This window comes from Acipenser ruthenus, chromosome 16 (assembly GCF_902713425.1).
Source record: "Acipenser ruthenus chromosome 16, fAciRut3.2 maternal haplotype, whole genome shotgun sequence".
Lineage (NCBI taxonomy): Eukaryota > Metazoa > Chordata > Actinopteri > Acipenseriformes > Acipenseridae > Acipenser > Acipenser ruthenus.
This window is the reverse complement of record NC_081204.1, coordinates 4826463-4844482: the sequence shown is the minus strand read 5'-3', so window position 1 is coordinate 4844482 and position 18020 is coordinate 4826463. Positions and strand designations below refer to the sequence as shown.

The following is an 18020-nucleotide window of genomic DNA, read 5'->3' as shown; positions in this document are numbered from 1 at the left end:
ATAGGAAGCCACGCTGCTTACTGTAAAATTTTGTGATGTTAAATGCCATAAGGAGACACGCTGATACATTGCGACCTCTTGTGCTTAATGTTGGTACTGTTTGCGATATATTAATTGACTTTTCAGATAAACTAAACTATGACAGTGTTTGCAGAATGCATTTAGAAGTGGTGCTCATGACAAAAATGCGACATTTCCAATAAGTAATGCAGTTGAGGTACTGTATTTTGCCAGAATTGTATAACCATTGCTCTGAAAATACATTTTAGCACCGAAAAGGTTATATTCTCTAGTCACTACAAAATACAAAAATACGTGTGTAAATAGTTTTTTTTAAGAATTAAAATAGTAATAATGGTAACATATTAATGTTATGAAATTAATATGTTGTGTACACCACTTGAAAACTGTTGCTTACATACATACCAATTCAGTTGTGATTTAGGGCGTTTTTATACTTTAATCTGACTCTAGAGCGAATGTAGTGTACGTCTTCGGTTATTCGGGCTTTACCTGACTGAAATGTGAATATGTACCGCCATCTACTGTTTTATTTTTGCATTACACCAATACCAATAAAACACCGTCGAGGAATTGACTATGATGTAATAAAATAATAGTACTGAGACGTATTTATTTTCTATATGAGACACTTGGGCACTAGTAATACATATAATGAAATGTGGATTTGTAATATCAGTATAAAATATAAGAAATAAACTGCTTTACGCAACGCAAATGAAACAAAAAAACTACATGAACCAAAACATTAATTTCACCATTTAATGTTGTCAAGCTGTTATAGTTTTTTTGTTGTTGTTTTTTTTGTAAATTATTTTCAGTTAAAATATTTTTAGGGTTGCGGATCTGGGTTTGCAGGGTTAGAACATGCTTGCCCGACTCTGGAACCGGTCCGTGTTACATACACGCCCCTGCTTGTGAGTTAAATTTAAAAAAGACTGAACACAAGAGGGCGACTTTTGTCAGCGTGTTTCTAACACTATATTTCTATAGTTGTATAACGCATTTAGTTGTGCATGCCTTTTCCATATGATTTCATTGTACTGTAATTTTACCGTGATACACCGCAGTAAACTTGTATAGGGAATATAATACATACTATATTTAGATGTGATAGTATTACACACAGTGAATAATCCATGGGGTAGTGTGTGATATACGAATGAATGACCATCCGAGGGGTGTGATACTACATAAATTAAGTTCTGCGTTTGAATTTCTTTCAGTTTGGGAAAAAAATATCAATGTCCCTTTACGGCAAAGGGGCGTGCAAAAATATCCTACACATTACAGTGATACAGTTCAGAACCAAAAGTTAGATTGAGAAAGCGACCGATCACAAAGCAATGATGGAGAAGAGCTCTTGTGTTCTTGCAATCTTATCTGCAGTTTTTATACCACTGGGTAAGATTTTTTTTTCTTTTTCTTTATTCTTTTTGTAAATTGACAAAGACTTATGTTTGCTTCAGGTGTAGCTTCTGACAACTGCTGTCTGGTTAATCAGTCCGGCTATATAACATAAGCTCCCCGCAAATGAGTTTTCAATTAATACAATTACTGTCTGTACACTATACGTTTTTAAATACTAATACGCAAGAAATCATTTCAGAAGTATTATATATAATACATGTTTTTTATGTTGTTGTTTTTCAGATCTGCCGGTAGTTGATAGTAAATTGTTTGTTGTACATAGACTGAAGTGCATTTATATTGACAAAAATGTTGTGTTACAAAATTATTAGTGGAGACAATATTTCTGTTATGAAAATCATGTTTTGAAGACTAAATGTACATAGCATTGACTGGGCCAAAACAATGAATTTAACTGAATCTCGTAATGAGAATAATATATTTGCGTCTTATTTCATATCGTATTTTATTTTCATATGATAACATTCATGTCTTTTTATAACATCTCACAGAATTATATTATGTTGAAACAGACGTGAGAAACAACACTACGGTGAAGTTAGAAAAACTAAATTGGAACAAATAAATACAATACAAAAACAAAACCATTTTGTAAGCTGGCAGTTTATTTGGAATTATTGCATACAGCCAGACCTTATACCGATCACTATATATTACTGGTAAAGATGTGTGGATATTGACCGCACCTTAATGATGATTTATTATCTTTTAATTGCTTTTTGCTTATTATTGTTGTTATTATATTCGCAGTATATTGTAGTAAAAGCATGAATATTGAGACTAGGGGGCAATGTGTACTGGAAGCATTGTTACAGCTCCTTTGAAAGAGCCTTTCAGCTTAAATACTACAGTAAATTCAGGCAGGTCCAATTGGTACAGTCAAAGGGACTGTCCACACATGGGCTACACTGTACACAGGTGGCCTTTACATCCAGGTCATTTAACATTTGAAATACATATACCAGGCAGTCATCAGAGTGGTCACTTTAGAAACATTCACTTAACAATGTAACAGCTTTACTATACCAGATACAGCCCACGGTTGTCATGTTTTCTGGCCCCGTGGGTACTCCAATATCTGGTTCATAGCACCATTTTACATGCAAGGCAGCAAACATTACTAAGTAGTTTTGAGATCTGTGAATGAATGTCTATGAATGAATGATACTGCAGCACTCCAGACTGCGTTCTTCTGCCACATCACATCAAATAAAAAAAGGAATCTGCACTCTTTACTGTACATAGTCCCCAAATGAATTTCTTTATGATAATAATCCTCTCCAACCACTTGTTCTTTCTCAAGATTCAACATTTAGACTTCACAGTACTGAACCGATTGCTTCAGAGAGTATTAGAGACTGTTTTTTACATTTCAAAAGAGAAGGCCTGCACTATTTCTTTTAAAACATTTCAGTTATGTTAATGGCCTGTCTGCACTTTGGTGTTTTATTATCAGGTCACTGATCTCTGTTTAAATTGATGTGTCCTGCAATATTAAACTAAGCCAGTGCACATTTCAATTTAACAAAACCGTTTTCAACAGTGAAGCATTCCATGTCTAAAAAAAGGGTTCACCCTGGAGAAAATATCTAGACTTGGACATTGTGGTTTATGGAACAGGGGACAGGGTAATAACTGAAAAGACACAGGCACACTAGGTCAAATGAATGAGTACCCTTAGGAAAGTCATCTGTTACACCCAGCCCGCTACAGTGTATACTGTTCAATAGGTGTAATTCATATTTTTTATAGCCGGTATGTTATTAGTGCAACATCTATACCTCTGGAATGGAACATTTTGAAACCAATAAAGCCTTTATGACCCATTCTTTCTGTTGTTTTCTACCCACTTCACTAAAGAATAAAATGAATCGGTCCTGACGAACAAACAGCATGAAACCTGTGGTCACTGTGAGCGACAAATGCCCACACTCTCCAACACTGTCCCCCACAAGATTTCAATCAGCTTTTTCTTATGATCTACCACAGCAGGGGACTTATGGTACCGTGCAGTTAGGAATGCCTAAGGTCTATATTGGAGATACCCATTATGCATTAACAGAACACTGTGCAAGCACACTTTACATTAACTACATTATATACGATACATGTTGCTCAGATTGAAACTACTGTATTTGCATTTTGTGCTGCAGCTCAGTTTTGTGAGAACTCATTTTGGCAGGCAAGGTGTGGAAGGTCATCCCAGTTCCCATCATTGTTGCGTAGAAGGTTTTAAAGTGAATAATCTCAGGGCTGGTTTATACATGTCTAAAGGCTGAGGCAGTATTATAGTTCTGACTGGGAAGGAGGAGGTGGAGCAGTGGTTGGCCATGAGTCACTGGGACGTCTTCTGACACCCGCATACCCTCTGGGCTTGTTTAAGAAGAGTTGGGATACCAAGGTAATCCTATGGAAAGCATGAGCTTTACTTGGCATTTCAACTTCCGACAGCTTTTAATTTCAACTGGGTGAATTACCAGCACATTGCAGCTGTGGGCCACACCCAAGAAAAACCTCAAACAGCCTTCCGTTTAAAAAAAGCCCTCCCGTTAATCAGATAGCATGCATCAGGGCCCCTCCTAAATCTGTAACTGGAAGCTTTTAGTATTTGTGATTCTTCCTGAAGGTTGGCAGGTCGAGGTTTATATGTTTCAGGCTTGATCAGGCGTATACTGCCTGTCATAACTCTCCGTGAATATCTGTGTAAAATCTGCATAACGGTCAACTATCTGTCAAGCGCACTTTTAAACACACCTTTCATCTTTATGAGCAGGTTTGACTGTACACTATGCATTTTGCATTCTAAAATCAAATGTTCATTTTACCACGTTGTTTGGATAATTTGCAGATTTCAATAAATAAATAACACATGTAAGACGCTTTGGATAAAGCCGTCTGCCAAATAAACTAATAATAATAATAATAATAATAATAATAATAATAATAATAATAATACTTTTTTTTCTTTTTTTCAGCCTTTTCTGACAATTGTATGCCCTACGTTGACCAATATAAAAAGTGGCACAGTGAGGAAGACTGTGGTTTTACTCAGTTCTGCTGTGGAGACTGTGAGAGACGATATTGTTGCCGCAATTATTTTTCTAAATTTGAAGAAGATGCACAAATGAATTGTCACAGAAGGTAGGTGGATGTGAAAGTTACTGTTTTTCTGCAGACATCATGATTTGCATTGACATCATAGACTCCAGGGGTTCATTTGTGCCGGATCGCACCGGATCCCACAGTCAGTATCTTTTTAAATTTGAGAATTCAAACAGTTTTCAAACGATGAACTGTATGAAAAAGACCTGAAGATTACGTTAAAACATGGTTTGCAAAACATGCAGTTACAAACACCAACAATAAGGCATGAAACCCCCCCTGATCCACTAGCAGAGGAGAACTTGAAGCATATGTGGGAGCTGCTGTAAATCAAGGGCAGTGCATCAGGTCTGAAAACAACAATGCTATTGTTTACAGATAACCCCTGATAGACTCCTTAAGTATATTTCAAGGTTTGGGACCTTGCAATACCTTACCTACTGTACGGTAACATTGGGTAGTCCAAGATTAGTGAAACCAGGGATCTATGAAACCAGCCGTGTATGTACTGTATCATGATTTTGTATAACTGTCATTTATACATGAATTAACCTATTCATTAATTCTCAGCCCTCTGTTCTGCCTGCATGTACTACAGTAAATCAGCATGGTCATTTTGCAGCTTTCCCATGATTATATTGTGCATTTACTGTAGTTTACCATTCCTCTCTGTGCTTTACAATGTTTACCTGCACTTTACCATACTTTCACTGTGCTTTATTACACGTTGCTATGCTGTTACTATGGAGATCTTTTATAAGGGAATACGATCAGACTTTCTTCTCATCTGATATGTAACGAAACAGCCATTCAACCCACTTTCCTAATTTACATAACCTTCTTCACCATGTACATTTGTAGAAGCGCTGTGACTCATAATAAGAGGAAGCAGTCTCCTGTAACACCAGATAGAACTGTCTTGTGCTGATTTGATCTTTAATGTGGAAACCGCAATCAATATCTTCTAAAAAGCTTGCCCATGTTTATTTAATGGAAACATACTTTAAGTTACTGAATAGGGCCCATGCCAATCCAGAGAGTGTTTACTCTCTATTTGTCAGATATATCACTTCTTTAACTGAGCTCGTTTGATTAAGTCTTTCACAGTATGGCATGTTGTACTGTAGTACAATACCTAGAATATAAAAAAATCCTCTGTAATCCCAGGTAACCTGTCTGTGATGTGATATCCCTCCCACTGCAACAAGAGCAAAGGAGTAAAAAAAAATATTTTCCCCTAGATGAATAATGTAAGAGCTAACATGTTATTTCGTTCTAGATAGGGCTTATTCTGCCAGTCTGTAATCTCTGGTTAATTCCCTCACACGGCACGGTTTCTTTGTTTCATGGGCTTGTCTGCAAATGTTGTGTTTGATGCCCTTAATGGGATAGACACCAGAATAGCTTGTTCTATATAAGCGGGGCATTCCTTAATGGAAGTATACATTATTTATCAAGGCAGCTAGACCCAATGAACCCTCTTACAGTACATTAAGATGATGGTGTTTATTTCCTTGTTGTTGTCGTCCTTCATGAATACGTCTTCATTTAGATTTACAGAAGGGAAGCTTCTAACTTCAGTGAAACTAATACAAACCTTTTTATTGCTATAGGAATTGTTGTTTGATAAGCTATAAGAAATAAAAATACACTTCCACCGTTGTAGGTAAACAGCTAAAAACAAAGCAGGCTATGAACGTGTTTAAAAAGGGCTTACTGGTGAGAGCTGCAGTGATGAGTATTTGAAAGGAATCCTATGGTGCGGGTTTATTTAGATCAGTTAGGTGTTGTCAAAAGACTGTGTTGTGCTGTCGTTGCTCTGAATCCCTTTGCAATCACTCTGAGATTAATTTGCCTAGCATCTCTTAAACTTTTTTTTTAACAATTCTGTTATGAAAAAAAGAAGAAATATATCAAGTTTAAGGTTTAATTTGAAACACATTTTCAAAACATTTACTCCCGTCTTTTAAGTAACTCCTAGTTTTTGAAAGAGGTAAGATAATAATTTCACAAAACTAAAACCAAACAACTAAGTTATATTTCAATTCCTCTGAAGCACTTTCACTGTGTTTTGTGTCTCATCTTGTAACATTAAAACATGTTTTTTTCTCCGTTCAAAAAATAGGAGTTCATTAAAAGAATGGAGGAAACTCTTTGAAAATACGGTCTGTAGTCTCTTGTTGGTGGATTTTTGGGGGTCTTCATTTGAAACCTTTTAAATACATTGGGATTAATACTGTACATATTTTTGGACAAACACAAAGCCACCATCTCTTGTTAGAAGCATTAGATAAAAACCTATGAAGCATGAAATAAAGTAAATGATGCCTTATATTTTGGAAGTTGTTTCTTCTGTCTCATCAGTATATGTTTGCATATTTGTTTTGCTTCCTTGCTGTACAGTACAGTTTGAAAATCACATCTATAACCTCTTGCTGCTGCAGCTTGTTGACAAGAGGGATGAAGGAGCTTGCTTGCTTGCTTTTAGGGGATGTAAACTAACCGGTAAAACAGTGTAATTTCTGATGAAACAGAATGTAAACTGTGGAAGAATAAACAGTCAACCAGGAATTATTATAAAAGAGAACAGAATTATGGGACATAACAGGATTAGCTTATCAAGATGTACAGTATTCTTCTTAAGAAATGTAAACATGCTGAGCGTACAGTGGATCCCATTCCACAATCTGTAGTTGTTCTTTACTTTGCTTGTTGCAAGCCTGGACTGGTATCAGGATGTGGACTTACAAAGTACAGCTGTGTGGTTTTTGCAAGTGTGGGCGTGATGGCAGTAGTGTGCATACAGGTATAGCTAACATAATATAGCTAACATAATATAGCTCCGGGTAGGCATTCCCCTACCCGGAGCTATATTATCTACAAAAAAACCCAAACACAAACCGATTGATCGTATGAGCAGAACAAAACTCAAACAATCCTTCCCAGTCTGTGTTTGAGCTGCCTGTTCACGCTGTGTGTCCATGAGCGATACTACAAACTAGAATTTGTTGATTGTTCACTGCAGCAGCCAGGCCTCCGGCTTCAAGATATCAAACAGGAAGCTGTTTTATTAATCTGCAACTGCAAAAGAAAGACACCCAGCAGGTCGCACGGAACACAGTTTATGAAAGCTGTAGCAGCAACACTACTGGACTGTCAACAGCCATTATTGTTTTTGTAAGGAATAACAATGAGTGACTTCATGGACGACAGCTAGGCATAGCGTGTTAAGAGGAGATTTAGAACTTTTTTTTCCTTTGTACCTGGTTTGAAAATGATACACCTGTGTCCTTCCTGTAGTTCAGGAAAGGTATTAGCAATCCTTTCCTACCAGGCCCCCTTTTGCTGTTTACAAGTAGACATTTTGAGGATTTTAAACACTACTGCCCAGCAGAATGTGCTGCTATATAATAGTATTGCCATAATATTTCAATATTGTCACTGAGACGGAGTAACATATTGACTGTAGAGCTCCAGGTTCCAGGCCTATATGTAAAACAGGTCTTATTGTTTAATGTTTCATTTAGAACTCGTTTCTGATAAGCCTTGAATGTGTTGCCATGACATGTCATTACATAAGCCTGATAGACATGTCCAGGGCTGGGGCAAGGATTTCTCTTTTTTGCCATCGCCAGGGCCTTTATAATATATATATCGGATTATGTTTTTTTTTTTAACATCATCACAAACCTACTGTCAGCTCTACAATGACAATATTTATGATCAATGGATTCTACCACCATGCATGAGCTTAGAGTTATACAATTGATACAGGATACGCAGGCTACTTCAAACACATCGTATTTTCATTGTAACTTATTTGTACAGAACCGTATTGCGTTCCTTAACTACAATAAAACTGCTATCTAACGTGTAGGTTAGTGATCATATAATCATGTCTTATGAAAATGCTTAAATGGCACACAACCACTCTAATTTCAGTGCCTGGGCAATGATGAAGTGAGAATTACAGAGAATTCAGGAACAGCAAACAGCTCTATATCCAAGGAGAATCCAGATCCAACAGGATACTTCTCATCAATCACTAGAAATAATGAAGAAAAACATAATTGATAAACTCAGTACTTTAATAATTAGTTACAGCATTTTGGCTTCAGCCTTCTTCAGATAGCATGGACTGAACCTGGAAGACAATGCATCCTTTTAGGATTTGAACTCCACCGCTGAACTGTCTGTCACAGTGTTCTTAGAACATTCATCTGTAGGTCACTTGGAAACTTTCAAACTTAAACAACACCAGCTATGTCTACCATGCTATCTGAAAAAGGTGGAAGACAAAACATTGTAGCAAATTATTAAAATAGTGAGTTTTCAGTTTTAAAATCCATTTGGACTTGTATGGTGTGGTACTACAGCTGTTCAGTTTCTTAAGAAAGGTCTCCAGTTTATTTGCTGATGTTTTTGATTCAGTTACTTGTGCCCCTCGTGGAAAAAATAAGTTCACTAAAAGTTTTTTCTTGCAGTCTTTTCTTGTAACAACACGGGAAACGAGAAACCCAAAACTTCCCCTTAAACCGATGGCTTGGAAAGGTCAGTGGAAAGTTATAAATTTTCAGGTGGGCTTAGATCTCATGATTATCTTCCATTTTACATCTCAGTATTACCATAGTTTATGAATAAACAGCCCACACACTACAGTGCAGGATCATTAGAATGCACATTGAAATAATGAGGAAAACAAGAAAAAATCTGCGTTGCTGATTTTTTGAGTGCATTGGGAGTCTGTGTAATAAGAGGAACATTGTGTGGGATCATGTGACTAGGGAATACACCACTGGTTAGAACATAGGGTGGAAGTGCTCTTTTTTATTTTCAATAACCATTCTTGTTTCATCATTGTTTATTTGCGAAAGGCAATCTTCCATCTTATTCATTCTTTTGTTTTTTACCTGTTCAAAGGTACATTTTAACTTCTTGACTTCTTCCTCCCAAACCCTTCTTGTCACAAAGCCCCCTCCCTCCAGTGAGCCAGTCAGCGCCGCTATAGTAGGAGGTTGTGTGTTGTCTATGTGATATATGCCGGATCGAGAAGCAACATGTTTGCTCATTGTATCAAGAGCGAGTGTGGAGCTCATAGAGCTGGGCAACCGGTTTGCTGTTTTCTCTGTCGTCCCCTTTGTGCAAGCTGTGCCATGTCAGTGTGTGGGTATACCATGTCTGTGTTTGCTATCAGACTGCTAGCCTTGAAGCCGTCATACTGGCAGACCATAGCAAGTCGTTTTAAATGTATTTGATTGTAATGCCTTTAGTGTCCCTCCCAATACATCAGTATTGCAGTATTATTCCAGATTGTCAGCAAGTGGTGCAACATCAGCTTTGGGGACTGCTGTATTAGCTCTGAGGGTTAGTGTAGTTCAATACAAACGATACTTTCTGTGGTATGCCCAGTCTCGGGTGTCGCTCCTCCATCTATACTCACAGCTGGAATCAGCAGGTTACAGTGGGCTGGAGGAGTTGTGTTAGAGACGGCACTGAACTTATCAAAACAATCTAGCTCCAGGTCCAACTGAGTAAATACAGCTAAAACACTGTAAGATATGTGGGAACCTTTGGGGCACACAGCAAGGAGCCAGTAGCAGTCAAGAGTTTGAATGCTGGAAGACTCATTCTCAACAGATTTTGCAAATGGCCACCAAGTACACAAACACATCTATCTGATTTCTTTGCATGTTCTTAAAGATCCCTACAGTGTCAACAGACAACCCTCCTTTCGGAGAGGATTCATCTAATACATTCTGTTCCTACTGCAGCTGTAAAGAAGTTGATTTTGCACGTATTGTCAGTGTTATTTTGTTTCAGAATATGTGCCTTTTATTCCATTCTGGGTTATCCTGAGAAGGGAGTACTTTAAAGGGAAAGCCAACTCCAGCTCCCCGTCGCCTCACACATAGACTGAAACTAATCATTTTTTATTTTTTCAAATGAATAAAATACAAAAAACGTGAAGCACAATTTGTCTTTTGTCTAACATACCAGTGTGTAGGAGTGGGTGATGTTTTTGTTGTAAAGTCTATAATGTAGCTTAAAACAAAGGATCCCAAACCTTTGTAATTTGACATGCGGTGATCTAAAACTGCCAAAATGTAACTTCTCAGTGAGAGGGATACACGTGCTGCAGCGTGATACTGTGCACCTACATTAGTTGATTAAATAGAAAACATCTTGGCAAGTTCCTGTAAAAAATAAAAAAAAATAAAAAATCTTAGTACGAAGAGGCGGTGGTATTTCACAACCAAAAAATGTGTGTAAGCCAATTGTGAGGAAATGTATTTTTATGATTTATGATGATTGATGTCCAAACAGTGATGATTAAGACTTAAACAAGTTTGTTTTATTGATTCCATTAATCAAAAGTTACATGTATATTGGACATTATCATTATGCAAGATAATATAGTGAGTCGCTTTCACAGAAGTGGAGTAAATGGCCAGTTTACCGATTTCTTCTGGGCATATCCTCCACAATGTTCTGGAGTTCTGGAGGCTTCAAAGCGTAACTCGTGTCTCAAAGAAGCATGTCTTCCACGCTAGTATTTATACCTACTGTAGCTATCTCGTAGACTACGTGACTTTTAACTTGTTAGCTCTCTTAGTCTGGTAACCCACGTGTAATATCACATTAACTACAACTTGCTCTTTTCACCTACATTGTTTCATATTCTTCTTACTAGTTTCGAAGAGCATACATTTGGCAATCAGTTTCCCCCTAATATTGCAGACACATTGCCAAGTTGGCGCTTGCATATAGCAACCCTAGTTACTTAGCATAATCACTTCCCCCTATATACTTACAAAGTGCTCAGAATATTAAATCTCTTGCATAGATTTTAAATCTCACCTATAGTACTTTATTTGACCTCTTTCCCTACACAATATAAGAAAGTTTTCTTTAAAACCACTCAAAACCATTATGGTTTAGAGCCTTGCCATTTATTACTTTCAGCATGCATTTGATTATCTTTTTAAGTGCCTCTTTTGACATTACCTCAGTTTCGTCATTGTTTATCATTCATCCACACACATGTAGCGAGCCAGTGTAAGGCTCTAGGGAGGAATGGTTGTTTGTAATGTCTGGGAAAATCCAACATGAAATTCAGTTTTTAGCCTCGCTGTGGGTGGGAGGAAGGAAAGGATTGGTAACTGAATCTTGTGGTTTTACAGCTCTGCATTCTCTTGTGACATTTTTATTTAACCTAAAAAGAAAGAAAACTGCCACTGATTTCATAACTCACTACAGATACTGTAGGTGAACATTTATGACACATAAAGCTATGTCCAAAAGTTTAGCATAACCTAGAATTTTAGGATTGAGACATAAAAAAAAAAAATATGAACAGAATTTAGATCTTTTATTTAACATCTTGTAATCAAAGAAACTACAGAATGATATTGCAAAAGTCTAATAGTAGTGCAGTATTTCATGTTAGATTTTGAAATGTGACCATTTTTAATTTCAGTTTTTTGTTCAGTATATGGAAAACTACAAAGTGGTGTGTAATTCAACATGTTAAACTAACATTATTCAGCCAGTTGCATTCGACTTTATGAAGCACAATTTGTTAATTTGGGACTACAGTATGAAGTAACATAATGACCTTACATTTTGGCTTACTGAACAGTAATTCTAGAACCTTATAAAATACCCTATCTGAGATTAACGACCAGAAAGCCTTTTCTTGATTTTATCTGGATTACCACAAAATCAAAACGCTTATTGTGACCGGAGCTCTCTCTCTCGGTCAGCAAAGTTCCTCACGTATTTTTGTCAAGGATGGTACAGACACTTTGGTGTACGGTGTCTTATTTACAATAAGCAAACTTTTTTTTTTTCCAGGTGCAATGTGCAGGATCTCCTTGTTAATTTCCATTAAACAAAACAAACAAACAAACAAAACAATAATACCAGCCACTTCTCATTCTAACTTCGCTAGGCTTCAGACTGTGATGTTTTTGATGAGAGCGATTTCTGTCTACAGACAATCTTGCCTGCAACTAGAGTTGTGTCCCTTCCAGAATGACTCTTGAAAAACGGACTCTCTCCCCAGGTGCTGCAAAGCACCTGTTAAGTATCTGAAGCACCGCCCCCTTTCCAGGTGTGCTAATTAGCGCAGGCAATTTAAACAGGTATTGCTAGCTTTCTGTAACTTCCATTTTGTCTGCAGAGCACAGTCATTCACACACATGCGCTCCTGCAAACAGGCAAGTGTTTTATTAATAATAATAACAATAGTAACTCTGTTTCCCCCCACAGGTTTACAACAATGATCATTCATTTTGATTAACAGATGTTTAGTCAATTTGCAGTGCAGTTCAGTTCTTTGTTTGGTTTTATGTTACTGACTCTTTCATTGTCTTTTTAATTTCCATGGCTGATAGTAGGCCCAATGATGCTCCGGATCTGCAGGAGAACTTCGACAATGTGAACAGGTAAGTTTAGTTTTTATACAACAGTCTGTGGTCACAGTCCATGTTTAAAACAGTCAGTGAGTCAATGAAAGTCTGATGACCAGGCCTAGTGACATTCTCTGAAGTTATTTAGAAGTAAAGAATGTAGTCTAACCATTCAGGCAAGGCAGAAGCTAACCTTTAATACGTGTACAACTGAGTGCGACCTTTCAAAGAAACACACAGATCCAGTTTGAATGTGTGGGTCTCCTTTAAAAGGCTCTTCTCTTCTATATACTGTATCTTATTCAGAAGAAATGTTGCTGCTTAGGTTTCAGGTTTCAGTCTTGACCAAATGCTGAAAACACTGTATGCACTGAGTTGTGCTTTTGAGACGTCTGGTTACATGGGGTTTAAATTGTGTCTCAAAGTCAAAACAGAATATACTGTAAATATATCATTAGCTCAGACTATTTGTACAGGTCTTGCTGGCTTTCTGTAATCTCCATATTGTCTGCAGAGCACAGCCACTCACACACATGCTCTCCTGCAAACAAGCAAGTGTTTTATAAATAACAATAATAATAATAATAATAATAATAATAATAATAATAATAATAATAACAATAGTAACTATGTTTCCCCCAACAGGTTTACAACAATGATCATTCATTTTGATTAACAGATGTTTAGTCAATTTGCAGTGCAGTTCAGTTCTTTGTTTGGTTTTATGTTACTGACTCTTTCATTGTCTTTTTAATTTCCATGGCTGATAGTAGACCCAATGATGCTCCGGATCTGCAGGAGAACTTCGACAATGTGAACAGGTAAGTTTAGTTTTTATACAACAGTCTGTGGTCACAGTCCATGTTTAAAACAGTCAGTGAGTCAATGAAAGTCTGATGACCAGGCCTAAGCAAAGGCCTAGTGACATTCTCTGAAGTTATTTAGAAGTAAAGAATGTAGTCTAACCATTCAAGCAAGGCAGAAGCTAACCTTTAATACGTGTACAACTGAGTGCGACCTTTCAAAGAAACACACAGATCCAGTTTGAATGAGTGGGTCTCCTTTAAAAGGCTCTTCTCTTCTATATACTGTATCCTATTCAGAAGAAATGTTGCTGCTTAGGTTTCAGGTTTCAGTCTTGACCAAATGCTGAAAACACTGTATGCACTGAGTTGTGCTTTTGAGACGTCTGGTTACATGGGGTTTAAATTGCATCTTAAAGTCAAAACAGAATATACTGTAAATATATAGGCTTAAGCACTTGTTTTCCAACGTAACCATGTATGTCTGTGTGTATGTGTGAACTATAGGGCTCATTATTATTTCATTCAGGTGTGGTGAGAAAAGTGAAAACTGAGACAGATCCAATTTCAAACAAAAGACTTCTTACCCTGGATTTAGTTACATAGTTTCCTAAACCCCTCTAAACCCACCTACATAGATTTTGTAGGTGTCCGACTCTCCTTACAGTTGTATCATCTTGACAAGTACACTCACACAACTTCCCCTCAGCCTTAACAACTCTTGTAACACTTTCAGTAATGATCACCCTTTCAGTCCCTTTTCAGAGACTTACCACAACCTCACTATATTGCTTCGTCTCACAGACAGTTGACGCCCCAGCACGAAAGATCAGATCAGGGAAGCAGTGTAGCAGCCAATGAACTGCTACATATGTTTATCATATGCACAGACATTTTACATGTTAAAGAAAAATACATTACTCTTCATCAAAATATACCAAGCAATTTAGTAAACAAGGGGCCTAAGTGTGCAATGGCAATAATGGACAATAAATGTACCACCCCAGTCATTTATCATTCCTAGAAAATGTGTAACATTTCTGGGTACCATGGATCCTGTAAGATGGCTCGCTCATTAAAATCATTGGCATATATCTGAAGAGGGGGGCATTTTATTTAGGGATTACTAATCTATTTAGAAGGAAATGTCTGAATGAGGTGAAACAGCTCTACAAACCAGCAGGGATTATTGAATGCCTATTCAAGTTGATGTAATTGCTGTTTCTTTCTTGTTATCTTTGGTGTTATATTTGGTGTATTTTAGTGGAGGCTGTTGTTATCACTAGGATGGATCCTGTGTTTAACCACAAGCTTCCTGCGTTTGGGTTTCAGCATGGCAACGCCGATCGTGTCCGTTGTGGTGACCATCGTGATCGTCGTCATCGTCATCATCATCTCGTGCTGCACATGCTCCTGTTGCTGCCTGTACAGAATGCGCAGAGGAAGCCCAAGATGTAAGTTAAGGTGTTAGGGGTCTGCTTTCAATCCCAGATAAAGGACCTTGTGTCCCCTGTACAGGTTCAGTATACAGCAGTAAGCATGCCATACTTGCATTTAGCTGGAGAACTTTGATTAAAGGACAATGCAATACCTGTAAACAACCAACATTTCTAAACAACATGCAGGGATGGAAGTGTTCAGATTATGATATGATTGCTGCATTTTTTACTAACTGCAAATGAAGAAACTTTATTAAATATTTGTGTTCCCATTCGTCAGAATTCTACAGGTGCAGAATACATTTTGCAGGTGTGGTCTTTTAAAGGAGAAGTTGTATTTCTAACTCTCAGCACTTGCAGATTTGTTTTTGGTGTTTTTGAAAACATTCAACATTGGTATTTTTGTAACAGTAAATGTAAGGCCTAAATATGTTAGAAAAAAGGGCAGTATTATAAATCCTGGCAGTATATATGCATTCATTTTCAAATTAAATGGAGTTTAAAAAAGTGGTTAGTGCTTAAAGGTCAGACTCGGAGGGGTGGTTTTTGCTTCCGTGCAAAATGCATCAAATATTTTAATGAAAAGAAAAAGGCAAATGTACCAAAACTACTTATTTACAACAGAATGCTAATTAAGGTCCCCTAAGTCTGAAAAAAGAACTGCTACTAAAGCCCTGCTAATGAATGGCCATCCTAACATTATACGGTGCTACCCACCAATGAAAACCCCCTGCCAGTCCTCAATTTGTCCGTTTGTTAACAACTTGCACAACTCTTTACATTGTGGGTTTTGTTTTTCACAGCGGTCATTGCACCTAATGCAACAACCACTACTACAGTGAGGCAAGTGCCATACCAACAGCAGCCTACTGCAACTCAGACTTACCCTTCCGCACAGTACCCAGCCTACCAGCAAGTGCCAGTCCAGGAGTGCCCATCAGTCTACCCACCCCAGGTGTCTGGGGCCCCTCCTCCCTATCACGAGGCTGTCTCAGGTAAGAACTGCACCAGACCAGGGATACTGTGAACTCCAATATGCTGAAAGCACACTTTAAGGCGTCAAATGTCTTAAGAATCTTTGTGCCTTGTTCGTAGAGCATTGGTATACTAAAACTTTACTGGTGGTCTAACTCTTTTAAATATAATACAATTCCCAAGACCAAAGGTCTTGTGTGAAAATAAGAAACAATTTATGATTGAGTGATTTATTTACTGTTGTGAAGTTAAAAAAACAAGCACGTACGTTTGGCAGTTTGCTTTATAGCATGCAATATTTTAGTGCTATAATGAAAGTTTATTTGTGTAATATTAATAGAAAATTACACTCATATGGGTAAGAATATTCTGAATATATATTTGTATGTAAAGACAAGTTTCTAATTCCACGTAATGCACTTTGAAATATTCTCTGGGTTGCCGGTGTCTTTTCAGTTGGTATGGAAGCCCGTCCTTATCCCCCAGCCCAGCTGGGATACAACCCCAACCAGCCCAACTGCAACCTTTCTGGGGCTGTCTACAACCCAGACCAGCCAGCCTACAACCCTGCTCAGCCTGCCTACAACCCAGCCTACATGGACCCACACAAGCCAGGCCACTGAAATGGACCTCTGCAAATTCCAAATGCATTATCAATACTGTTGATCTGCTTCTGCTGTCCGTGTAGGAATATAGTGACAACAAGAGAACTTTATGAACATGTTATCCTTGGATGTCTACAACAACAAAAAATGATTCCTGTTTTTTTTGGAATATTTTCTGTTTACTTTTTATTTGCCTTCTAAAAAAGCAGCTCAAAAGTTTTACTGTCCAGCGAATTATTTAAAGTAGATTAGAAAATATTGTTTCATAGATAGAAGTATAAAACTATGTTGGTTTATTCCAATTATTATTGCAAAAGAGAGTATTTAGAAGTCCAAAATTGTAAGATAGATAGGTAGATAGAAACACCCATCTTATAAGGTCCAGTGATACACACATTATTGTGAATAGGATAATACTAGAAATCAGTGTTTGAAACCGTGCTCCTGTAGAGATTATTGATATATGTGTCCTTGCAACTTACTCTGAAGTTGTGATGGTTAGGGGAAAAAGCAAATGCATGCCAAAAGGTATATTTTATTTATACACCAGCATTTGAATTGCTATTGTGAAATAGAAGATCTCAAACTGTCTCATTACACATACATTAATTGTTTCGTTTACAAGCAAGTTGATTTATTTTGGTTAACAGTTGTAACAGTATTGTTAGTCACACTGCAGTGCAACCTGCAGCACATTGAAAGAACTGCTGTGTATTTTGTGAGGATGATCTTTCTTTCCATTGTTTCAAGATCGGATTTAATTAGCCTGTTACAGAACATGTTGTCTTCTTCTGCACTGTTTACTCAGGTTTACTGGAGACTATTCCTTTTTAAAATTCATAACCACTTCATTGCAACTTTTTTATGGGGATGACAGAAAAAAAAAAAAATATATAGGAAATGCCTTCCTTTTTTAGATAATAAAATGTCACCTGGATGGAGATACAATATCCAATTCAAGCTTTAAAATGACAAGTAGGTCTTAAATCATTATCCGTAAAGGGGTCACTGTAAAAGTTGGGACACTGGGTTGCTTTCTTTGTGTTTTATATGTGAATCAATGAATATTGAAATCGTTCTCTGTCATAGACATACCTGAATAAAGTGCCTTTATTGTGCCTGTAATATCCATGCTTCTGACTCTATACATAGCTGTTCGTTGTCATATTTTCTTGTGCCTGTTTATTTCATGAACACATCTTTACATTGTAAACAGAAAAACTTGTTTTTGCC

The 18020-nt window shown here is 37.2% G+C and overlaps 1 protein-coding gene across 6 annotated transcripts; it reads left to right on the top strand.

Annotated features, from left to right (window-relative positions):
* Positions 1–1300: 1300 nt before the first annotated feature.
* Positions 1301–17914, top strand: LOC117411808 (protein shisa-5-like). Of its 6 annotated transcripts, none has more exons than XM_058988520.1 (7): positions 1301–1425; positions 4428–4593; positions 12954–13001; positions 13736–13786; positions 15101–15222; positions 16011–16202; positions 16639–17914. In XM_058988520.1, the coding sequence occupies exons 1-7, from the start codon at positions 1368–1370 to the stop codon at positions 16803–16805; spliced, it is 804 nt and encodes a 267-aa protein (XP_058844503.1). In that variant the 5' UTR covers positions 1301–1367; the 3' UTR covers positions 16806–17914. The 6 variants fall into 6 exon arrangements, with proteins under 6 accessions (XP_058844503.1, XP_058844505.1, XP_058844502.1 ...); XM_058988522.1 differs by having other exon boundaries at positions 12951–13001; positions 13739–13786; XM_058988519.1 differs by having other exon boundaries at positions 12951–13001.
* Positions 17915–18020: the final 106 nt, after the last annotated feature.